We start from the raw sequence: 25,543 nt of genomic DNA, 5'->3' as shown, positions 1-25,543 counted from the left end.
TGAATACAATCAGCATAATTATAAACATTTAACTTAACAGTTCCAAGTTACAATAGGTTTACTTACATTATTTTTTTAAAGTCAACTTGTTGGTTTTAAGGCAATTGGTTTACTCGCTTTAAGTAACTATAATCACTGTTTACAGTGTATAAGTATATTGACTGCATGGTCTTGACAAAATCAAATGCAAGGTCTAAAAGTTCTTATGTTATAAGCATTTGCAAGCAACAGCAGCCACTTAAGACGTTAAGAAGAAATCATGCTCGTTCTGCATCTGAGCATGAAACACAGCATTAGCCTTCGCCACTCTATCAGCTGTGTTCAGATACTTGTTCAGCAGAGCTTTATAGTGTTTCTCATGATTGCCGCCCATATTGCCCACCTTCCAGGTGAAGTAGGCATTGGTTGGAGGAATGTTCAGGTTATTAGCCAACCAACCCCAAAGTCTAGCACATGGCACAAGACCCACTACAAAATACACTGGCTCTTCAGCTAGCATGAGGTTTGTGTAGGTCGACAGATACTTTCTCATGGCTGGAGTTTGCTGAATTTGAGGCTCAGCCTGTGGAAAAAGACAGTATAAAGCATCTTCAGTGAATTCAGAAGCAACTTAAAAAATCTTAAGTGCATGTATTTAAATATTCCTACCTCAAACCAATAGATTTTCATCATGAAGTCGCTCAGTTTTCTGTAGCTTGCGTATCTGCCTTCTAGTAGCTTCTTGATGTCAATGGGGAGAGATTCGTTTGCACTCATTTTCTTCAACATATCGCCAACTTTCAGTGCGTAGTTTAGGTCTTGCATGGTAAAGTTGACGTATCGCTCCGCCTGCAGGGTGCCGTTCTCCATTTGCCTCAGAAAGTCCAGATGGAGCGTCTTTGCGGCGATGTCTTTATTGTTCTCCCATAGGTAGTCATAAACATCCTCCACAGATGTAACTTCCAAACTATCACTGGGAGAGCTACAGTGCGTGTACCTGTTATAGACATAAATAAAAGTGAAATCTTGGACAAGAGAATTAGTGATTGTTACTAGATAAGTGCAGTCTAATTAGTAAAAACGTAGGACTAATCAAAGGACCCTTTTCACATTTGTAGGTTTTTCAGTAGTGGAAGTCGTCATAGTCTTGTGAAAAAGGTCTATATATTAAGCTTAACGTTCATTAAAGAAATTAATCTGCCTGTGTTATGCTAATTTAAATGTTGCTAATTTAATCATGGAGGTCTCTCACAATACATTTACATCCATTCAAGGTTAAGTATAATTTTTTATACTTTCTGATTGCCACCTCTACTCTGATTGGTCGAATGGTCCAGTCTGTTGTGAGCACCATACAGTATGTGAATCTCTGTAGTTTTACTCAGCACTTGTAAATTGATGTGAACCGGTGTCGCTTTTACCATGTCCATTTGAATCCAAGTTCTTTGTGTGCAAAGTGGATTGTTTTTGCATTATACTCGCCATGAAAACACACAAAAACCAAACTCCTCCAGGCCTCAGGTTAAACTATGTGGTCTGAGAATTAAAGCAGATGTTTTTTGAAGACCATAAGCTATAATTATACACAGTTACAAATCTAGATACAGACTTACACCTCATTCACACAGGGCGTCAACGCTTCCCATTCACTTTGAATGGGTGACGTGAGGTGTTGCCGAACTGCAATGTGAATCCGTCGGCGCCGCTTTGGAAGCGTCAGCCAATCAGATTGCAGTATCTGCAAATACCCCAGCTAGACAGTGACCCATTGCTGACTGAATTTCATTGGCTGACGCTGCTATGATGATCACGTCAGCCCCAACTTCAGACATGCCTTCAGTCAAGCGTTGACGCTGAAGCCCCGTGTGAATGGGGCGCTAGAGAGCCACATGCAATTTCCTGAAATCAATTGAAAGCAGTTCACTGAAGTTTGAAGCATTGACATTCTGAGATGGCCAGCACAGAGTCCTGTTCTAAACCTGATTGAAAATCTCTGGAAAATCCTTGGCAACAATGTTATGGTTAACAAACCACAGTCAGTGAGCTGTTCAAGTGAAATTACGTCATTCAGAGCAAGGATGTGCACTTTTCCTATTTGATTTTGACCGCTGTAACCTTTAGAAATGTTAGCTTTCTACAGTTATTGCTATTCTCTACTTTTGATTACTGTTTTCCTCTCATTAAATAAAGCATTTTTGCCTTATTACTTTGGTTATTGTATAACACAATGTTCTGCTAGCATTATATAGCTACTACTAAGTTCTTTAAATTTTGAATAATGAAGATTATTTCTGAAAAACTCAAGTGTTTCTGAATTGTTGTCTGGTTTTGATTTCAAGTGTAAGAGTGAATTCCAGATGACTCATTGCCAGTTCACAGTTAGTTCTTTCATTTTGGAGACGTAATGTCTTTTGCGAGACCTCCATTTGTCTGATCTTTGATATTTCAGACCTTTTAAATTCACTAACAGCTTTTTATAAACAAAAAATAAATGGTAAAATCAGAAAAGGGATAACCAGCACACAATATAGTGTTTTGCCACATTCAAAAGAGCAAAAACTACATTCATTAATCATTCCAAAGCTGTACAGTGTTGTGAAAGTAAAACATTAAAACCTTACCTGAAGTTTAGGATGCAAAAGTAGAGTATGGCCACAGTCTTTATCCTTCTCATGCCTTGATACATATATTTTTAATTCTCTTACTTCCTGATTCTCTGTTTGATACAGTTTCAGTTTCATTTATAGTATGAAAATCTATTGGGTAATTCAAAAGTCTGCCAGCCTACTCGTTTTAAATATGTTTCACTGAAACTGAATACAAGCTGACACTGAGATACAGAATAGGAGGAATATCAGTAATTGCGGTGAAAAGCATGCTAGTACTTTGTTTATTAGATAGATAGATAGATAGATAGATAGATAGATAGATAGATAGATAGATAGATAGATAGATAGATAGATAGATAGATAGATAGATAGATAGATAGATAGATAGATAGATAGATAGATAGAAAGAAAGATATATTTAAAGTAATTGAATACAATAATGCAGTCAATGATGGTAAATGTTCAGCTTTTTAAGGACTATTAATTTGCATCTCATTGTTTTCTAAGTAGGTTCTCACTTGTTGGCATGGCAACTGGTTATGTCTTACAACTGTGCCTGGTTTGGTTGTTTATTTTCTCTTGTGCTTTACTTTTTTTGTTTCAGTTAATTTGGCTTAGCTGTGGTGCTTTTCTGTTACGTAATGTGTTAGCCAGGTGTCCAGCAGTTTTTATTTTGAGTTATTGTGAGCAAATAGTGGTTGAATGAAAAAAAAAAATATATATATATATATATTTGGAACTCTACAAATCGGTCCTAGATCTACTGTCCCATCAGCCTGTTTTTTTTCAGTTATGTAACCCACCAGTCCTACTGCACCCAACTCGCTCCGAGCTGGGATCGAATTGGCCATTCTTTGGATGGGAGTCAGTTGCTCTAACAAGGAGGCTAAAAACCATAGCCTCTAGCATCTGTCGCTAGAGTACCTTTAGATGTCAGAGGAGTGAGGTTTACCTGCATAGCACTTTACTAGCTGGCCTCTGTTACACTCACCCTCCTAAACCTCACTACCATCCCGGACGAGCCCCCAAATGTAACCCACCAGTCCTACTGCACCCAAGCCGATCTGAGCTAGCATTGAATTGGCAATTTTTTTGCATGAGATTCGGTTGCTCAAACAAGGAGATCATAGCCTCTAGTGTATTTTTTCCTACTATGGAAGTCGATGGCTGTCGGTTACCAAACCTTTTCTAAATATTTTCTTTTGTGTCCGACAGAAAGAAGTAACTCGTATAGGTATTGAGTAAATGGAGACTAACTGAAAATTTTCAGGGTGAAATATATATCTTTAAGAAATAAATCTGTAGGATTACAGAAAAAGCGTACTGACCATTTTACTGGCAACTTCTCATTACCTGGTTCATTTTTATTTCTTAAAAAAAACGAGACCAACCCAGACATTTAAAAAAGTAACTAGAGATGTCAGAAATATTTGAGTATTTATTTTTATTGCCATTGGTGACTACAACAGACACTGAACATTTTTTCATGATTAAAGGTGTACTTCCAGAAAGTATTAGAAGGCTACTTACTTAAAATATAAAATTAATGATTAATATATTGACTGCATGGTCTTGACAAAATCAAAATCAAATGCACAATCATTTTTAATCATTTGCAAACCATAGCAGCCATTTAAAAAGTTAAGAAGAACTTATACTCGTTCTGCATCTGGTCACGAAACACAGCATTAGCCTTCGCCACTTTATCAGCTGTGTTCAAATACTTGTTCAGTAGAGCTTTATAGTGTTTCTCAGGATGGCCACCCATGTTGTCCACCTTCCAGGTGAAGTAGGCATTGGTTGGAGGAATGTTGAGATTATTAGCCAACCAAACCCAGAGTCTAGCACATGGAAGAAGACCCACCACAAAGTATATCGGTTCTTCAAGCATCAGATATCTGTAGTACAAGAGATAATTTCTCAAGGCTGGAATTCGCTGAATTGGAGGCTCGGCCTGCGGAAAAGACAATATAAAGCATTACTGGTTTCAATTCAAAACCAATCATGGATAATGTTTGTATGTACTGTCACTTTAAAAGTTTTACCTTGAAAAAATACATGTTCAGCAAGAGTTCTCCAAAGCTTTTGTAGCTGGCGAATCTCCCTTTCATGAAGTCCCTGATGTCGTCAGGCTGAGAGACTTCGGCGCTCATTCTCTTTAGCATCTTGGTGACTGCCAGCACGTAACCGATGTCTTGAATGGTGAAGTTGACGTATCGCTCCGCCTGCAGGCTGCCGCTTTCCATTTGCCTCAGAAAGTCCAGATTGAGCGTCTGCACGGCGAGGTCTTTATTCTTTTGCCACAAATATTCGTAAACATCCTCCACACAGCTTCCTAACGAAATATAACTAAACCAAAAAGGCATTTAGATTACAAAATCACATTTCAGATAAGCAGAAACCATAGATGAAGAGATACCAAACAACGTTCATTATAATTGGCTTACTTATGCCTCATAAAACTCTTTAAAGTGCACATGTAATCAAAATTAAGCACATTAATGTTGTTAGATCCCATTGCTAGTTTTGTGGTGAGCAATTCATATGTGCATGTCATTAGGAAAAAATTGCCTGCCCTTGAAATCTGAAGATGCACTTCGTAATTGTCTTTGAGTTCTCAGATTACGTCAAAGACCATAGAACGCACAAGACATGTCACTTGTACAGTTTTGAATGAGGAAAAGTGTAACAATCAATATGACAAAGGAAGCCCCGCCTACTTGTACAGAAGCAAATCAGCGATCGCAGACAATTCTCCGGAGGAGGGGCTCGGACCAGATGAGGTGAGTTTCTGCAGATTCTATGTGATTCGAACGTTTAGAAATGAAACTAAAGACACAGTTGTTTGATTTTATTGGTGATTTTTTAATATGAAATTTAATCATAAGCTTGGCAAACAGTCATACTGCCCGAGAGGCATTTCAAAAAGGTCTGCTGAGTGAAATGACTTGCCTTAAAGGGACTTTGATTACGTCTGACTGTGGTATGGGGTAGGGTTAACATACTTAACAATGCCCATCCGACTGTTAGTTTTGACAGCTCCATGACAGCAAACATAAATGGTGAGGAGGAGGTGTCTGTTAGGTTTTCCTGATCTTTCTGAATAAATTCCCTACTTTACTACAACCAATCAGCTTGGTTTCTAGAGAAGCAGAATGTTAAATGAGAAAAAAAGTGGGCGTGGCTTGTTTTTTCTATTGCGAGCTGATTGGATGTAGTTAAGTACTTGTAGGTTTTAGATTACAAGGGCAAACTATTTTTCTCTTAATGACATGCACAGATGAATGGTTCACCACAAAACTGGCAGTTTTGATTTCATGTATACTTTAAAACTCTTTAAGATTCTTACACCTGCTGGTATCATATTACCAAAAAAAAGTGTTTACAAACTTCAACAACTGGAATAGTAGCCTATGAAATAAGTGCTAGAGAGGCTAACAATAAATTTTTGTTTCTAATTGGAAAAGTATATCAGGTTATAAGGGAAAATATGCACAATAATAATAAAAATGGCATACTTTACTAACTCTTAAAAATGTTTGGTTGTTTTAACCTGACTTGAAGTAAAATATGAATAAATTTGACATTTTTTTTAAAGCAGCTGTTGGTTTGGTCCATATTTTAACCAAATTTAGGTTAAAAAATAGTATTTTAGAGTGTAAATTTCACAAATAATTACAGAACGTAAAACATTGAACTAAATATGAAGTGAAATTGTGTAAGCTGTGTATGCTCTAATAATCTGTCTACATCTATTTAAAAAACACTTCTCTTTTATTTAGGAAAGATATCTATCCAGACAAGCTGGCCTGAAACATTTCTTTTGAGAGTATTATATTATTATTATTTGTCTAACTGAAAACAAGGTCAATTTTAATTTTAAGGAATTAGGGGGGGAAGGGGAAAGGTTTGAAAGAAAATTAGCAGATTACAAAGTAACAGAAACTATACCAAAAATAAATAAATAAATAAATAAATAAATGGGGTTATATGACTTAAATTCAAACTTTAATTAAATTAGTTTCATGCTTTGTATTGGTTGAATATATTAGAAAGTCATCATCCTATAGTTTCCTAGTGTATGTTTAATGGTTTATTTCAAAGCATTACCTTTTAAATTATATATTTTTTTAATTTTAAAAACTCTTAAATTATAAAGAAAAAGCGTTTGCCACATACCATTGTTTTATTCTTTATTATATCCAATTATTATTATTATTATTATTATTTTACAATAATTTTACTAGAGCTGTATTCTTTTTTGAAATGTAATTGAATGTTATTTGCATTTTCTGAGATTTAATCTATAATCATTATCTAAGAAAACTGTTGTAAAATATTAATATAAAATATATTAATATAATAAGATATACAGTGTCCATTTTAAAAAAAAAATAATATTTTTATCAATTTTCTCAGAGTATATATATTTTGGTGTATTTGAACAAATAATATTAAAATAATTATATTTTAGTCACTGAACATCATCAGAAATAGAAAGATAATACATTTAAATTAATGCAAAATATTGGAAAAAATTGTAAATACAAATTTTAACAAATTTTTTTTTTGTCTTGAAAAAAATTTTTTTTGCTCTTTTTAAATTATTTTTTTAAAGTTTTAGACCGTTATCATAAATTATTTAAGCTCCAGATTTGGCACAAATATAATATTGTAAAGCTTCCTTTATAAGTATTAATCTAAATGAGACATTTTACTCATATATGTTGAGCACTGTATATGACTTAACAGTAATTAATAGTTTTATTAAAAAAAAAATTACAAAAAGATTTATTGGTAAGATATCAGTCCTCACCTGTAGCCTAAGAAGCAGAGAGCCAGAAAAGTGGCAGCAGTCTTCATATTTGTTGGATCTTGAAGAAGTCTTCAATCGAAAACTGTTATTTCTTCAGTCAACCTGTTCTTTTATAGTGGCATTTTATTACCTAATGCTGAATTGCATCAATTAAAGATGACGGTGGTAAGATCTGTTTATAGATCAAATCATTCCGATTCTTATCTATTCTGCTGACGCCCTGATCTATCAGTCTGTCTGCTTTTTAGCTATTTTTTTTTTAAGATTATTTAAGGATTATAGACAATTTAAATGCAACATTTAAATGTAAATGCAACCATAATTTTCATGGGAAACTGAAAAAACATTAAATCTTAATTCTTTTCTCCCTCCCACTCTGTATATACTTCAATATATTAATTTCAAAGATGTGCAAACTTTTATACCATGAATCATATATGCTATATTACTATAATAATATACGCTAAAACATATCTGTAAATTTGCAGTTTTCCATATTTTGTGATCCATGTTTTTATTTATTTATTTTTATTTATGCATTTGAATAGCTTTTTGACACCTTGATCTTTCTTCCGACAACTTTTAACCTTGAAAAGTTCGAAAAAGTGTCTTTTATGAACATTTTTTAATATGTATTGTCTGATTTGGTGTTGTATATTACGCTACAAAAACCTTGTAATAAGCTGCCAGAACATTTTCTGTTATTTTACTCAGTATATTATTTCTTTTATTACATTTCAAACTACAAAAATGTCAATAAAAGTCACTTTGTTAATCTGTAGAGTTGATTTTTCAACATCAAAAGTCGACAGAGCAGAGAATAACATCCTATAATGCATTTTACAACCGCAAGTAAACAGAAAAAACTTAATTATAGGAGCTGTTAATTAACATATGTTATGTACAGTGTATATCAACCAATACAAAGTACATTTTAGATAACGCATGGTGAGTTTTTAGTCAATATAATGCAATGCAAATATAAATACATATATTCCTTCACTCTACAACTTACTTTAGAGCAGAGGTTTTTCATTTGCTATTGTTTTATTATTTATTACTTGTAGTGAGAGTGGTTTCTGTCTTTAACTGAAAGTAAGTTTCCTCACTCTCACCGCAGCTTTAAAGTAGCATTGGTGTGGAAACTGAATAACGCAAGACATGACTGAAAGAGTTCTTCTTTTTCTGTTTTCTTCTTATAAATGAATTCCTGTAGTTTGAATTACTTAGTATTAGAAAAAATTCAATTTCAAAATGACTTTCAAGAAAATGAGTCATGACAGTTACAGAGAACATCCTGTACAAAACTGACTGTATTGTGTCAGAATTCTCGGTCTGAGTTTTTGTGCTGTGTGAAAAAGATTTATAAATTGTGGATTTATTTATGTTAGCAATAAAACTCACAGTTTCTCTGGATTTTAAATTTATAGTTATATAATATATATTTTTATTTATTTTTTTTTTTAATTATAAAAAACTCAAAATAAAAAAATTGATTATGTAATTGCCCTCAAACATTTTTTATCACAGTACTAATGTTTTATTTTCTAAGAGTTTAGAATGAATATTTGATGGAATAAGCTTGCGGTAACTCTTATTTCGAGCTCAATAGTTACGATCGCCTAACAGCAAGAAGTTTGTTGGTTCGAGTCCCGACTAGGTCAGTTGGCATTTCTGTGAGGAGTCTGCCTGTTTTCCCCGTGTTGGCATGGGTTTCCTCCGAGTGCTCCGGTTTCCCCCACAGTCCAAAGACATGCACAATAGGTGAATTGGATGGCCTAAATTGGCTGAAGTGTGAGTGAGTGTGTGAATGTGAGAGTGTATGGGTGTTTTGCAATACTGGGTTGCAACTGCAACGGCATTCACGATGTAAAACATGCTGGAATAGTTGGCAGTTAATTCCGCTGTGGAGATACCTGATAAATAAGGGACTACACCAAAGGAAAATTAATGAATGAATAAGTAACAATAAATAAAAATCTTATCGATTTTCATTTTTCAAAAGAAAATGAAGCTTCAAATGTCAAAATTGGTATTTATTATTTATAATAAATGTCAACAGACCTTTAAAACAAATATTAATATTTTATTCAAACTCATACTGAATAAAGTGATCTCTAAATATTTCTAAAGCTGTATGATAAGTTGATTTCATGCACTTCATTTATTTACGTATGTGCATGAATATTGAGAATAACCTGTTGACAATTGTAGGAGAGTCCTAAACTAGTTTCAACAAAGAAAATTTCCAAAACTTGCAGCTACAGTATTTCTTAGCAACCATCATGAATTCTATATGCTATATTACAATAATAATATACGCTAAAACATATCTGTAAACTTGCAGTTTTCCATATTTTGTGATCCATGTTTTTATTTATTTATTTTTATTTATGCATTTGAATAGCTTTATGACACCTTGATCTTTCCTCCGACAACTTTTAACCTTGAAAAGTTCGAAAAAGTGTCTTTTATGAACATTTTTTAATGTGTATTGTCTGATTTGGTGTTGTATATTACGCTACAAAAACCTTGTAATAAGCTGCCAGAACATTTTCTGTTATATTATTTCTTTTATTACATTTCAAACTACAAAAATGTCAATAAAAGTCACTTTGTTAATCTGTAGAGTTGATTTTTCAACATCAAAAGTCGACAGAGCAGAGATTAACATCCCATAATGCATTTTACAACTGTAAATAAACAGAAAAAACTTTATTATAGGAGCTGTAAATTAACATATGTTATGTACAGTGTATATCAACCAATACAAAGTACATTTTAGATAACGCACGGTGAGTTTTTAGTCCATATAATGCAATGCAAATATAAATACTACATATATTCCTTCACTCTACAACTTACTTTAGAGCAGAGGTTTTTCATTTGCTATTGTTTTATTATTTATTACTTGTAGTGAGAGTGGTTTCTGTCTTTAGCTGAAAGTAAGTTTCCTCACACTCACCGCAGCTTTAAAGTAGCATTGGTGTGGAAACTGAATAACGCAAGACATGACTGAAAGAGTTCTTCTTTTTCTGCTTTCTTCTTATAAATGAATTCCTGTAGTTTGAATTACTTAGTATTAGAAAAAATTCTATTTCAAAATGACTTTCAAGAAAATGAGTCATGACAGTTACAGAGAACATCCTGTACAAAACTGACTGTATTGTGTCAGAATTCTCGGTCTGAGTTTTTCTGCTGTGTGAAAAAGATTTAAAAATTGTGGATTTATTTATGTTAGCAATAAAACTCACAGTTTCTCTGGATTTTAAATTTATAGTTATATAATATATATATATTTTTTTTATTATAAAAAAACTCAAAATAAAAAAATTGATTATGCAATTGCCCTCAAACATTTTTTATCACAGTACTAATGTTTTATTTTTTAAGGGTTTAGAATGAATATTTGATGGAATAAGCTTGCGGTAACTCTTATTTCGAGCTCAATAGTTACGATCGCCTAACAGCAAGAAGTTTGTTGGTTCGAGTCCCGGCTAGGTCAGTTGGCATTTCTGTGAGGAGTCTGCCTGTTTTCCCCGTGTTGGCATGGGTTTCCTCCGAGTGCTCCGGTTTCCCCCACAGTCCAAAGACATGCACAATAGGTGCATTGGATGGCCTAAATTGGCTGTAGTGTGAGTGAGTGTGTGAATCTGAGAGTGTATGGGTGTTTTGCAATACTGGGTTGCAACTTGAACGGCATTCACAAGGTAAAACATGCTGGAATAGTTGGCGGTTAATTCCGCTTTGGCGACACCTGTTAAATAAGGGACGATAATGAATGAATAAGTCACAATAAATGAAAGTCTTATCGATTTTCATTTTTCAAAAGAAAATAAAGCTTCAAATGTCAATATTGGTATTTAATATTTATAATAAATGTCAACAGACCTTTAAAACAAATATTAATATTTTATTCATACTGAATAAAGTGGTCTCTAAATATTTCCAAAGCTGTATGATAAGTTGATTTCATGCAATTCATTTATTTAATGTGCATGAAAATTGAGAATAACCTGTTGAGAATTTTAGGAGAGTCCTAAACTAGTTTCAACAAAGAAAATTTCCAAGATTTGCAGCTACGGTACTTATTAGCAACCGTCGTGAGTCAGAAATACAGTTACACAACTGGACATGACTTCACTTTCACTACTGTCCCATTATGCATTTCCTCATTCATTATTTTCCATTATACATTTTAAAATCTTTACTGCATATAAAAATGCCTTTTAAAACTAATATACCATGAATGATACTCCCAAGAAAATTGTCAGGAACACTGAGTTTAACAGTTAACATATCTTTTCTTTTTTATATACTTTTCCAGTGCCCACTATATTTCCTCTGATGATAGATTTCTCTAATTTGCAAAATGTAAATTGGAACTATTCTAACCAAGTAATTAAAGATCATGTTGCAAAAAGGAGTATGTCTTAATAAATATATTGAAAGAAAAATGAAATTATAATAAGCAGGAACTATCAAAGAGGCCATATAAAATATTAAATGTAAATTATTTATGGTTGTGATTATCCGTACAACATTTATTCTTTTTTTTTTCAGATCTTATACGGTGTTTGGGGAGCATACTCTCACATTAATGAATATAATAAAACATATAGTAATACATGTGTAAAACATGTGTAAAATGTAGCAATATGGTCCATATTCAGCTAGAAATGACCATTTCTGCCTTTCGTTATTTCTTTTTTCCCTGGTTCAATTTAAACCATTTTAAACACATTTTAACCTGATTTAATCATTTTGTATTCTTTGTTCGGGGTTTTTAATCATTTTTTAACTCTGGTTGCTGTGATCAAGACTTTTTGGAAGGAACATTTTGATCATTTGTGGAAGTTTTGATTATTTCTTATACTTGATGTATTTGATGTTTCTTTTATTCTTGTATATGTAAAGCACTTTGAATTACTGTTGTGTAGAAAATGTGCTATAAATAATAAATCCTTGCCTTACAGGTATTTCTTTGGAAATAGAAAGTAAAAGGTCAAAAAGATATCTGTTTTCTTTTGTGCCAAAATTCATTAGAAAATCAAGTAAATATCCTGTTTTTGTATGAAGATATTATGTACATTTCCCTACTGTAAACAGATCAAAACTCAATTTCTGATTAGTAATGTGCACTGCTAAAAACATGATTTGAACAACTTTAAAGGTTGATTTTCTTGAGCCCTCAGATTCCAGATTTTCATGTGCTTGTATCTTGGCTAAATATTTTCATTTCCCAACAAACCAAAACACTTGAAAGCTTTTATATTCAGCTTTCAAATAATGTCGCCTATAAATCTCAACTTACAGCTGCAGGGTTACAAATATCTTAATCTTCTAAGGGTTATACATCATTCATTCATTAATTTTCATTTCAGCTTAGTCCCTTTATTAAGCTGGGGCACCATAGCGGAATGAAGCACCAGGAATAAACAACTCGACAGAATTAGTTTTCACTTTTTTAACACATCATTTTTAGTTTATTATATTACAGTAACAAATTTTTACAGCTGTTGACAGAAGTACAACATTTCCAAGTTCACAAGATTTACACCTAACCACTACGCCACATCACCCACAAGCGTTCATTCATTGATTTAAACTTTATTACAGACTCAAAGTCTAATTGAAATAAATAAAACAAAACAAAACCATATTCCATAACATATAAGTAGGGCCAAGGAGAATCTGCGGACATTTTTTGCTATTTCTGCTGAGAATTTTGGAAAAAATCTGCAAATTTATGCAGAATGATTTTGGGATATCATAACTAAAAACTTAATATATTAAATAAAAAAATACTTTTTAAAAGCTATTATTTAATGTTTATAATGCAAATTAATTTAGATGCACTTATTTGGTAAACAAAGCAAAAATGACAGAACATTTTATAAACTGTTTTGGTAATAATATACATTTTCATATTAAACAACAATAACATTACTGAAATCATTTAAAAACTGAATAAATATAAATTTACACACACTATTGCACAAATAGTCTCAATGATGGGCTCAAAATCTGCGGAAATCTAGTCTATGATGGGCTTACATATAAGAAACCGAACAGATACCAGCAGATAGCGCTGTTTATCAAGTCACAGCTTGCTGCGATGTTTAAATAATTGTGCGAGAAGGTTTTCCTCTTCCTCCGATGTCACCCCTAGGCGGAGGCGTCAGTAGACGGGCAGCAGCGGCACCCCTCCCGGCCTCGAGCTCCGTCACCGTGCGCTGCGCTACAGGGAAACGATCGCCATAGTGAACCGCACGCGAAGCACCTACGGACCCGTTAAACTGAGGATATCAGCGCAAGTTTGGCCGATTTAAGTGGGGTGAGGCTGTGTGTTTTTCGTCGGAAAGGCGACTTGTGTTTGTGTGTGTTGGCGGAGAGTGGAAAAGACGGCATCCGGCCTCCGAGAAGCAGGCGAGGGCAGGGACTCGCGACCGAACAACGTTTACCGTCTCTGGTGAGTTTTTCCATCCGGCGACCGTCTGCACTTTCGCGGAAGGTGGACGCGAAGCTAATGTTATGTTTGTCTGTTGCGCGTCTATCAAACAAATCCGCGATGTTTTGAGTAATCTGGTTAAATGTTGTTGAGTCGACGGTTGTTTTGTCAACAAGAGCTGAATGTTGTTTTCAAATACTGTGTGTGTTTGGTTTGGTTATAAAAGAAAAGCCAAACCGTTTTGAAGTGTTTGTTTAAGCTTTGACTAGCAACGAGTTCCACCACCTGGTTGAATAACCCATCCTGACAGGCTTTGTAGGTTTGTTTTTGTAGTTTTGTTGGTCACACTTTGCACTAATGTTTTATTAGTTGACGTATTTACTAACTTGAGCTAATAGAGAACCAGTATAGCATTTATTAATCATAGATCAACATTAAAATAATGCATTATTAAAAATAAAACTCATGAATGTTTAGTTAACTCACTTTCAGCTTGAGCCACTGTGTTTTCATTAACGTTAGTTAAGATGTAATAAACATATTGTCAATTTTAGTTAATACATTAACTAATACAATATTATTGTAAAATGTTTCTGTTTTAGTTTGCCTTTATCCTTAAAGTTGAATCATAAGACTAAAATCAGTCATCCTGTTACAATGTGTGCTTTCTGTTGAAGCAGTTATGCAGATCAATTCACTGCAAGCAAACACTGACAGACAGTTGCCTCCTTACTTAATCAAGTTGTTACAGCTAAAATGGTAATTCCCTGGAAAAGTTTCCAAAAGTTAGTGAAAGTATGTGTTGTTTTAGTTTAGATAATGGGGATTTCTATGCGCATGTTTGATATGCCTGCATCAGAAATGTTTTCAGGCGAATATAATGGATCACAGTGCAAACACCAACTAACTGTCTATTTAAATCTTTATACTCTGACTCTATATCTCATATGTTTTCTTGATTTGGACAGTGTTTTGATTTCTAATTTAAGTCAATTTAAAATATAAAATGTAGTTTGACTGCGTATGAGTGTATGTATTTAATAATTAATCATCCAAATAGGCATGTTGTTTCATTTTTTTAATATGACTGCAATGCTGAACCTAAATTTGACGTCTTTTTTTTTGTTCTCAAAAAGTAAAAGTTATATGAAGCACTTTATCTGCATTTAATATACTTTCTGTGTAAAATAGCATGTAATTGAACAGTATGAATTAATATACAGTAATGCATTTGATCAGTTACACAATAAAATTTGTAGTATTAATTAAAAACAGAACTTTTTAATATTATTGTATTACTTGTATCTATCTAGATATGGGCCGCTAAAACATTCTGACAGTATGATAACCTTATAGATAAAATATCAGGGTTTCACGGTATTGTGATTACCGCTCTGATATATGCTCTTTTTAAGTGTCTAAGTAAAAAACAACAACTTTTTCCCCCTTTGAACACAATATACTTTATTTTAGGAAACATTTGTAGTATTTTGGAGCAGTAAACATGTCAGGCTGAATAATTCAAATGAATAATAGACTTCTGCTTTCTTCGTTTGTTTTAAAAACACTGACTTTATTACAATTTAAAATGACACCTTTAGATATATGTTCTGCTACTGTTGTCCTAGAAAACTAAAGATACTTAAAAAATGTAAATCAAAAATCTTACATATACCTTAGGAACGTTATAGCAGAAATTTTTGGCGGTTTTAAAACCTTGACTTTTCCAAGCTGCAGTATACCTTGAAGACGGTTATCGTCCCATCCCTACATGTATGATATGCCTTCATCAGAAATGTTTTCAGGGGAATATAATATCACAGTGCGTACACTCTTAATATCTCATATATTTTCCTGATTTGGACAATGTTTTTATTCATAATTTGATTTAGTTATATATATACATAAATTTCCCAGAGATGTGTTGCGGCTGGAAGGGGATCCGCTGCGTAAAAACTTGCTGGATAAGTTGGTGGTTCATTCCGCTGTGGCGACCCCGGATTAATAAAGGGACTAAGCAGACAAGAAAATGAATGAATGAATACATAAAATGTAGTTTGACTGCTCATGAGTGTATATATTTAATAACTAGCGGTCAAAATAGGCATGTTGTTTAGTTTTTGCAAATATGACTGCCATGCTGAACCTAAATTTCCCCTATTTTTTCATTTTTTTTCTCAAAAAGAAAAAGCTGTTTAAAAATATAAACCACTTTACCTGCATTTAATATGCTTTCTGTGTAAAATAACACACAATTTTACAGTACGAGTCAATGAATGGTAATAAATTTAATCAGTGACACATTAGAACTTGTAGTAATAATTAGAAATAGCACTTTTTAATATTATTGCAGTACTTGCTTCTTTCGATCACATTGTTAAACAATAAACACAGCGTGAATTTACACTTGACAGCTAGTAACATGCACTGTAAATGTCATTTAAATGATTAATCACCATTTTTAAATGGGTTAATAGTTGAACCCTTGCATAACGACCAATTCATTCCTCATCCGCACATTCTCCAGTCAAACCACAGGTGACTTTGTAACCCCGGCAAATGTGATGATGGGTTTAATGAATCGTGAACGCGGACAAATGTATCTCCGCCCCTCCAGCAGAGCAAAGGGGCTTGCATTAAAATGCTTGAGTGTAGAAACCATCGATGTGGTGCCAACTTTATATGCCCTCCGTAATGCCCTGGCTATTTTGGTGTCTCGAACAGATGTAGCGAATGAGACGTGCGTGCACCGAATACCGCAAATGAGCACACATGTATGCATGGATATGAATACGTATGCATTGGATGGATGCGATTAATGGGCTGGTGGCCAATTTTGGGGGTTGCCAGCCCCAGGATGATGCCTTTCTCAATCAGGGGCTCTTGAGATGGAAATGAGGGTGCGTTCCACAACCTGGCATGCAGCTGTTACATGGATGACCCAAATCGGGGACTGTGGCTTGGCTGTTCTCAGTCTGGGATGGCTGCATGTAATATGACCCACATGGTGATGGATATATGGCTCGGTGGTGATATGATAAAAATATGACATCACGATATAAGTCATGCCATATACTGATAATGATAAATATTAGAGCTGCACGATATTGGAAAAATATGACATTTTGTTTTTCTGCAGTATGTATTGCGATATGAATACAATTTCACCAGACGACTTAAATAGCTCTATCTGAAAATAGTTTAGAATCTTAGATAGATTCTGTAGTTGAGTGCATCTGCATAAAATATAATAAACAATCTAAAAGTGAAAAAATGCGATAAATAAAACAAAACAAAAAAAACAAATTAAATAAAACGTGTTTTGCTGATTTCCGAGGAGTGTAACAGTATTCAGATACACTGTAAAACCCAATAAGTTAAGGCAACTCAAACCGTTCGAGGACACTGATTGCAACATACCATTAAAGTTCAAAAACTAATCCTAATGAGTTCTGTAAACTTAATCCATTTGAGTAAACCAGGGGTTCCCAATCTTTTCCACCTACGACCCCCAAAATGACAATGCCAGTGATTTGCGACTACCAATATTCTCTGAGGTGGTTACAAATACAGAAACCTTGCATGCAATGGCGCACACACACCAATAGACCCAAGTCTATTCTTTGTATAATTGTTTTAACATATGTGAGTGCTGTAAATTCATAAGGTCATCGAATAATCAAATGTATAAATAATTCTGCATGGTCTTCATTTTATAAATAACTCAATACAATTAATAGTTATTAAATTTAAAAACGGTACAATTTCTCAATGCTTTTAAAATTGTCATACAATCACAGGACATAAAAACCTATGCAAATGATAAATTATAATCTCTCAACGTTGCATTTATAGGCGATGTGACTATCACGATTGATATCAAAGCTAAAAACGATTTATTGTGCAGGCTTAATATATATCATGATATAGTATATATTTTTGCAAATTCAATCAAGCACATGGAAAGGAAGGATTAAAGGATTAAAAATATGTACTTAAGAATTTTCTTGTTCATATGTGATTTATTTTTTTCACTTTATGTCCTTTAAGTTCGAGGCAAATGTTTGATTATGAATGTTAAAAATATGATGCATGTTAGTAATATATAAAACACTTTTCAAAATTGAATAAATACAGGCAAAACACCAAATATTGAGTAATAATAATGCAAAAGTAAATATGTAAACAATGAAAACAGGTTCAAAGGCACTCAAAGTAAAAAAAAAAATGTTTTTTTTTTTGCACTTTTTAAGTGCCTTGTATTTAAAACTTCATTGTTTATCTTTACAAATATTGTACTTTCCTTCAAAGGAGCACAAAAATGTTTTATTGTGAGAGTTTTATTTTTATTAAATTAATTTTTTTTAAATTACCTCATTTCTCATTAAAACTGCACATTTATTTTTTAACTTTTTGTGTGCTTTGTACTTATGTACTTATGGTTTTCTTGTTTATCTTTATAAATAGCGCACTTTCCAGCTTGCGACTGTTTTGCCATGCTGTTACAAGCTGGGTTTTTATCATAGCGTAATCTTTTCAAAGTTCAGATATAATCCCAAATGCTAATTAGGTGCGTTTCCATCAAATGTTTAGAGTGGCTCTCTGTAGTATTGGTAGCCTAGCAACCAACCGTAAACAAGCCAATTTAATAGTCACGTGGGTTGAATGTTATGCATGTCAGAATTTATTCAGATGCACTTACATCTTCCATTATTCACATGAACTTTTTTAAAAGTCCAAAACCACTTCAAAGGAATGCAAAAACATTGTTCTGCGTTAAGAGATTTTATTTTAAAGTTTGTAATTTCCGTACCTTCCATATGTTTTCACTTTTAGTGTGCTTTGTACTTACGATTTCGTTGTTTATCTTTATAATTATTGTACTTTCCATCTTGTGACTTTTTTCGCCATGCTTTTACTAGCTGGGTTTCTATCATAACTTGATGGTAATCTTTTCAAAGTTCGGATATAATCCGTTTCCATCCAATTTTTAGAGTGGCTATCTATAGTATTGGTAGCCTAGCAACCAACAGTAAACAAGCCAAAGTAATAAGCTGCGTCCCAAATCGCATACTTATGCACTATTCTACGCCATTTTGTAGTATAAATAGTGTAAGTAGTGTGTTCACACTGAAAACTCTTAAAATAATAAGTGCACTTTAATTACCCGGATGATGCACTCATTCAGCCGCTAAAATGAAGTGTGTAATGATGGACACTTCACGCACTCAACGACCGCAGGTTTGCTTACGTAGCGGAAGGGGCGGAGCTATCGGACGCACATGTTGGATAACTTTATTTATTTTGGATGGAGAGAGCAAAATTCTCCTACAAGAGTGATTATATCGCCTCCCGATGGTGAATGCGGCAATACTCACGATAGGTATTATTTGATAATTCGGTCATTTATTTCACTGATTTGGCAACTGTCAAACGTCATCAGGGAAACGGTTTGAATTTCCGTTTAGTAAAAAAACATTAGTGTGCCATTTGGGACAGCACTACATACATGTACTATCCTGTTGAGTGTGTAAGTGCATAAGTACATAGTGCATGAGTGCATAGTGTATAGTGTGCCATTTGGGACGCAGCTCATGTCATGTGGGTTGAATGTTACGTATGTCAGAATTTATTCAGATTCATTTACTGTACATCTTCCATTATTTACATGAACTCTTTTTTTTTTAAGTCCAAAACCACTTCAAAGGAGCACAAAAACATTTTTGTAAGGGATTTTTATTTAAAATGGTAAATTTCCATCCCTCTTTTGCACATTAACAGATGCTGATGAAAACCCAGCTACTTGCATCCCAATTATATAAAAGCATTATTGTAAATGATAGATCATAATATAAAAGTATAGACTTTTTGTTTTGTTCATATACATCATAGCACAGCCCTAGTTGGATATGGAATGTATAGGCACGCCATTGTTCCTGTGCATGGTCTAGTTGTGCGTTTGATGATGGTCGTCAGTGTAACATGAGGACAATGGGTCCATGCCTCACCCAGATGAAGCTCATGATACAGTTTCACGTTGTGTCAGTGTGTTGTGACAGAGGAGCAGGGTTACATGGCCTTTGTCGCTTCTAGGTCCTTTGTACTTGGCCGCCTTTATTGTGGCGGTGGATCATGCTGATTATGCATGGCCCATAAAAAGGCGTCAAAAAAAGTCTCTCACTCTTAATGTCACGCTGGCTTTCTCACACACACCCACACACTATACATGCTTTTATTTTTGTCTTCTTAATAAACCGTTCGTACCCATATTTCATCCCTCTCCCTCTGGTTTCAACAGTGTATGCGGTTGTGTAATGTGCTGACTGGTAGCGTGAAGTGTAAATGTCATTTTTTTAGTGGATGAGTTGCTTTGTTGGTTGGTAATTGGATGTTTTGGGATCTTCAAAACGTTGTAAAGATAACAAAGCTATAGAATATTTAAAAAGTGGCTAACTAGTCTAATATGCTTGTAAGTTTTTGAGTAAAATCAATCACCATATTCTTAGGGCATTTTTATTGGTTACCACAGTGTTCCTATATGGTTGCGAAGGAATTCTAAGTGGGTATTTCATGTTGCTAAGTGGTTCATAGAGTCAAAATTGAGTAAAAATGTGTGGGAACATTTTGGCTTTAAGCCGAATGTTAAATTCATCTTGGAACAGTGCCGATGGGAAAAAAAAGGTTACACAACTAACTTTAAATCACATCTATAACATAATCGCCCTATCCTTTTTTTTAACATGGGAAGAACAACAGAAGTTGGTACTGTAGGGGGGTCTTCCAAGTAGTGAACTGTAATGGATGTATTTGCTTCCAATGCAAATAGAAACATGACAGCGCAAAATGGCACATGTTCACAGACAGGTACAATTATTTAGCTAAAGAGATGTAGCTGTTAAACATGCTCAAAAAATCAGCATTAAAAAAATGCTGCAAACCTTTAACAAACAGTCATGTCTTGGAATTAAAAATATGGTGCCTGAGATGCATTCAAAGTCTACTTTTGACTTACACATATTTGTTTACGTCTACTATTTATTATTATTTGTTTGTTTAATTATTTTTTTATGTTTCAATTTCAAACATCTAAATATTCTTAAAAATAAAATGTGCTTTGAAACGGTGTACCTGAATTATTACACTATTATTTTGTAAAAAATGTATATATATATATATATATATATATATATATATATATATATATATATATATATATATATATATATATATACACAATTTATAAAGTGCCAAAAATTTTGTTTATCACAAATACACAAATATATTTGGATGCAATCCATCCCCTAGCAAATAATAGATATCGTGACAGCCCTAGTCAAGTGCTTGCCTGTGTAAATTCATCACTATAGGTTGATTTTGGTAATTACCAATGCTGCTAAGTCGTTGCTAGGGTAAGAGGGAAAAATCAGAAAAGAAAAAAGCAAGTGTTTTTTTTTTTTCTTTGATTGTATAAAACCATTGCCATGTTGCTGGCGGTTGCTTAAGATGTTGACAAGACGTTGCTATATGATTGTCAAGCAGTTTTAAATGGTGGTGGTGAATGTTGGTAAAAGTGAGACAAAGTATTTTTGACTGTAAAACCATCACAATGTCATTAGTTTGATATTGGTTTTCCAATAGATGTTTCTAAGTGGTTACTAGGGTAGATATCAGCTAAATAAATAAATAAAGTTACTGTTTTGCTGTATAAAACCATAAACATATTGTTACATAGTTGCTAGGGTGTTTAAGGATTTGATTTCATGTTGCTTAGTAGTTGCTAGGATGATATTGAATCAGAAAAGCAGGGTAGGTCTAAAGTAGAGATACCTAAATTAGGGTCTGTGGGTCAAAGTTTTCCTATTGTAACCTTGATTTGGCGCACCGTCCCATCTGAGAGGAGAGTGAGACAGATGGAGAGGGTTGGGGCAAATGCCTTTAACAGAAGTCGTCATTTGTAATTTGACGTGGCCTTTTTTTTTGTTTGTTTTATTCATTCATAGTAGATCTGTGGGATTTTTTCTAGCTCTTTTTCTTGTGCCACTGTCTTTAGGTTATTGTTATTCCTTTTTTCCATTGATAAATATTTAAGCGAATGTGAAATTTTAAAGACTGATAGACAAGGGTTTTATATTAAAAGCACTTTGATGGATGTTTTTTTAAAGATTGTCTATATAGGAAGAATTTTAAATGATCTTATATTGATGTGAAAAATCATATTTAATGTCAAATTGGAAGTGTTTTTTGTATTGTTGCTTATAGATTTATGAAGTTATTATGTAATATATGTTTTATCAGTATTTATCTTGCCATAAAACAGCCATAAGTTGCTGAGGTGGCCATAAATAAACAAATTAAATCATTTTTTCCACTGGTTATATTTAATGTTATATTTAAACATTTGTGTCCTTATAGCTTTCTTAGACATGTGCCAGTTTATCCTTACAATGTTACTAAGCAGGATTTATTCCATCCCGTTGCAATAAGCATGTAAAACACACACACACACACACACACACACACACACACACACACACGCAGCAATAAAAGAAACAAGCTGTGAGTGTAGATGTGAGAAAAGTAGTCATGCTGTTGTTTTACATTACGCATTGATTTGGTCTGGTTTTTTTTGGTTGCTGATTGTTTGTTCATGCTTTTCTTGTGTGTTTGTGGCAAGGAAAGTAGGATGGAGGAAACACATTGTTGCAGGCTTGAATGTAACATGACCTGTGCAAAGCTGCTAGCGGTGGGTTGTGTTATATGAGAAGCCCTATCTCCTGTTGTCTATGCATTGGTGCTCATGTACTATCAGTGGGTCAAGGACAGCATGGGATGCAATTAATTTGATGAAGAACAGCTGGTGATTTACCTTGCATAACGTGAAGACACTTCTGACTGCACGCACTTGTGTTTTTCACAATGCTAGCTTTGACAGTCAAACCACATGAAAACATCAGGTTGTTCTTTTGGTCTCTGCTATCTTCCCATCATCCCGTCAGCCACGCAGAACACAGTGTGCTGACTTTTCATTCTGATTGCATCTGAAATTGGTTCTCCGTGCTTGAATGAACAGTCGATTGATTCGTTGTGAATGATTTGGCTGGTTTCAGCTTTAAATCCGAGCTTTTTTCAGTTTTCAGTACAATACACATCAGGGTTATTATTGATGACCAAAAGTGTAAATGCAAAACCCTAAAATAAAAGTATTTAAAATGTTATAACATATGACATGTTTCTGATTTTTGTTTTGTTTAAATAAGCGAGCTAAAGTAAAGCTGAACTAAACACAAATTTTAAAAAACAACTATAAAGCAAATTGAAATTAAATCAGAAGAAACAATGTTATAGTGATTTATTTTAATAATTTAATAAATTTTTTTCTATGTTTTATTGTTTTTACTTTTGTGTTATCTGAGTTAGGGTGAGGATTTAAACTGTATTTATATGGAATTTACATGCTTTATGCAAAAAAACATTTCTTTCTTAGAATTTTTAGTCTTGTTTCTAGTCCAAATATCTACATTTTAAAGCAAAAACAAGGTTATTTTACTTCCCCACTGACAAAAATTTTCTTAAAATAAGTAAATAAATAATAAATAATTGTATTTATTTGATTAAATTATATTTATTTGCTGTATAGAATTGTTATATTAAATATATAATTTGGTGTAGATATTGTTCTTGTAGGTCAACTTAAAAATGTTCTAAATGGCTAATTTAAAATCTAAAATATCTATTAATAAATACTAATAATAAAAGCTATAATAATATCTAACGGATATGAATATAAAACTGGCGTGTTGTCAAGAAAAAACTTGCTTTCCTCTTATAATCAGTATTAACAAAAATCATTAATAATTCATATTTAAAATATTGAAATCAATTTTTATTCATAAAAATGTTGATTATAAAAGTAAAAAATATAAATAATATTTATTGAGTTTTTTTTATCATGTAATTTTTTTTGTATAGAAAATTATTCTGTTTAAGGCGGCATTTATTAAATGTAAAAACATTGTTAGATAATTATATAAAAAAATTGAATGTAGTTTGAAATGAAATAATTACTTTAGACATTATTGCTTTTATTACTATTACCATTAATAATATTAATAATAATTATCAATAATTATTATTATTAATAATTCATATTAGAGACTCTGAAGACTGGAGTAATGAAGCTGAAAATTCATCAATAAAATCACTGGAATAAATGGTTAAATTACATTATAAACTACTTTTGAACAGTTGTTTTAAAGTGCAATAACGTTCACAATTTTACAATTCATATTTTGATGAAATAAATGCAGCCTGGGTGAGCAGAATAGGCTTATTTTAAAACATTTAAAAATCCCACTGACCACAAACTTTTGACCGGTAGTGTAATATTCACTACTACTGTTTGGGGGTGAGGCATTGGGGTGAGGTCTCTGAATAACAATGTTCAGAATCGGAACAGAAAAATAACTATAAATAAACGGCATAGTTGCAATCTATACAAAAGAAAGAGATCGAATTAGAATATCTCTTACCAGTTTAATGATGATCTGATCAGCTGAAGTAAGAAAACACGCTCTTTAATATTCCAAGGGGCTTAATATGCAGTCCTGGCGCCATCTTGTGGATAGACAACTTCATTAGTCTTTGACTAATGGACGCCGACTCGCTGTCTCTGAAATTATAAATATTTCGAAATAGGCACTATCCTTATAAATAAACTGCATAGATGCAATATAAACAACCACATTCTCGACTAAAAGAGCCTCAAAGTGTTGTCCAACAGCTGCAATATTTGTCAAACTGTAAAGTGTCCTCTTGTCGCCGTATGTGGGCGGAGTAATACAAAGGTGAAGGGTGAAGAGGCTGAACTGGTGCTGCTATTGCAGATTATCTCACAGCTATCAGCCAATCAAGAAGCAGACAGAAGTGTTGTATAAAATAAGATATCACAATATTTACATATTATATTTATTATTTAATTTTCTCCAACATTATGCAAACATTTCCAGCAGATTTATGCAAGCTGTTTCTCTCAAATCCTCTCCTTCTTGCTGAAAGTAGGTTACTTCACATTCTTGAAGTAGTTCACACTTTCTGGACCCTGTTTGCGATGCAGACGTCTTCTAAAAAGAGCACGTTGCCATTAGCAACAAGAGTTTCTCCGTTTCTGGCTCTCCTTCCCTTCAAGGATGAGACACTTTTAATGTGGATCGACTCAGCTTACTGCCTTCTCTTCTGCCTTCCTTTAAGAGGAAGTGGCAAACCTCACAGGAAGTGACCTAATTAGAGAGCTGTGGTGACATCATGATGCTGTCATCATGTTGTGTGATTGACATCCAGTCTTCAGTAAGTCACATGGAAACTGCAAACCGCCGGCGGCTATTTAAACAATAGTTAACCTTTCAGGAAAAACCAGCAGTTATCAAACACAGGAAGAGAGTCGTGTGATACAGGACCTGAGCGAGAGCAGGCAGGGTTAGATCTGGGTGTTATCGGAGGAAAACAGTTCTAAGCCTTTAGCCGTGGGCCTGCACACAGACACAATGACAGATATTTCAGCCATGTGAAGAATGTGTGCGCGCGTGTGTGTGTTTATTTGTGTGAGTGCTTGCTGTCATTCCCCCTCAGGTCATGGTTTCAGGAAGCAGACTATTATCTAGAGATAGAAGACGTATCAGCTGGACCTAAGCT

The 25,543-nt window shown here is 33.6% G+C and overlaps 3 protein-coding genes and 1 long non-coding RNA gene across 6 annotated transcripts in view; 2 read left to right on the top strand and 2 right to left on the bottom strand.

The window, feature by feature from the left end:
• Positions 1-25,543, top strand: part of LOC141381591 (uncharacterized) — a 419,099-nt gene that overhangs the window by 99,902 nt on the left and 293,654 nt on the right. The gene's annotated exons all lie outside the window — the stretch shown is intronic.
• teni.2 (thiaminase I, tandem duplicate 1 2) lies at positions 226-2,692 on the bottom strand. The gene is made up of 3 exons (NM_001327997.1): positions 2,601-2,692; positions 649-976; positions 226-562 (listed from the first exon to the last, which is right to left on the bottom strand). Exons 1-3 carry the CDS (start codon positions 2,663-2,665, stop codon positions 239-241), a joined length of 717 nt encoding a protein of 238 aa, NP_001314926.1. The 5' UTR covers positions 2,666-2,692; the 3' UTR covers positions 226-238.
• On the bottom strand, positions 4,016-7,488 carry teni.1 (thiaminase I, tandem duplicate 1). Its single transcript, NM_001327892.1, has 3 exons — positions 7,405-7,488; positions 4,634-4,937; positions 4,016-4,542 (listed from the first exon to the last, which is right to left on the bottom strand). The coding sequence occupies exons 1-3, from the start codon at positions 7,449-7,451 to the stop codon at positions 4,222-4,224; spliced, it is 672 nt and encodes a 223-aa protein (NP_001314821.1). The 5' UTR covers positions 7,452-7,488; the 3' UTR covers positions 4,016-4,221.
• cdk17 (cyclin dependent kinase 17) overlaps positions 13,559-25,543 on the top strand; it is a 96,305-nt gene continuing 84,320 nt past the window's right edge. For 2 of the 3 annotated variants that reach the window (XR_012401654.1, XM_021475145.3), the window contains exon 1: positions 13,579-13,876. The gene's annotated coding sequence lies outside the window, so the exon portion shown is untranslated. Of the gene's footprint in view, positions 13,877-25,543 lie in introns of all 3 variants that reach the window. The other variant, NM_001201357.1, reaches the window with a different exon arrangement.

Source organism: Danio rerio, chromosome 4 (assembly GCF_049306965.1).
Source record: "Danio rerio strain Tuebingen ecotype United States chromosome 4, GRCz12tu, whole genome shotgun sequence".
NCBI classification, from domain to species: Eukaryota; Metazoa; Chordata; class Actinopteri; order Cypriniformes; family Danionidae; genus Danio; species Danio rerio.
The sequence above is the reverse complement of the archived record's forward strand: the minus strand, read 5'-3'. Positions and strand labels throughout refer to the sequence as shown.

What these genes read in the sequence shown, in the direction of transcription:
- teni.2 (NM_001327997.1), bottom strand. Translation starts at nt 2,665, where the DNA reads ATGTATCAAGGCATGAGAAGGATAAAGACTGTGGCCATACTCTACTTT. An exon ending in TTTTGCATCCTAAACTTCAG is followed by an intron (nt 977 to 2,600) that starts GTAAGGTTTTAA and finishes TGTCTATAACAG; the next exon opens with GTACACGCACTGTAGCTCTC. An exon ending in TGAAAATCTATTGGTTTGAG is followed by an intron (nt 563 to 648) that starts GTAGGAATATTT and finishes CTTTTTCCACAG; the next exon opens with GCTGAGCCTCAAATTCAGCA.
- teni.1 (NM_001327892.1), bottom strand. Translation starts at nt 7,451, where the DNA reads ATGAAGACTGCTGCCACTTTTCTGGCTCTCTGCTTCTTAGGCTACAG. An exon ending in CTCTGCTTCTTAGGCTACAG is followed by an intron (nt 4,938 to 7,404) that starts GTGAGGACTGAT and finishes TTTTTGGTTTAG; the next exon opens with TTATATTTCGTTAGGAAGCT. An exon ending in TGAACATGTATTTTTTCAAG is followed by an intron (nt 4,543 to 4,633) that starts GTAAAACTTTTA and finishes TCTTTTCCGCAG; the next exon opens with GCCGAGCCTCCAATTCAGCG.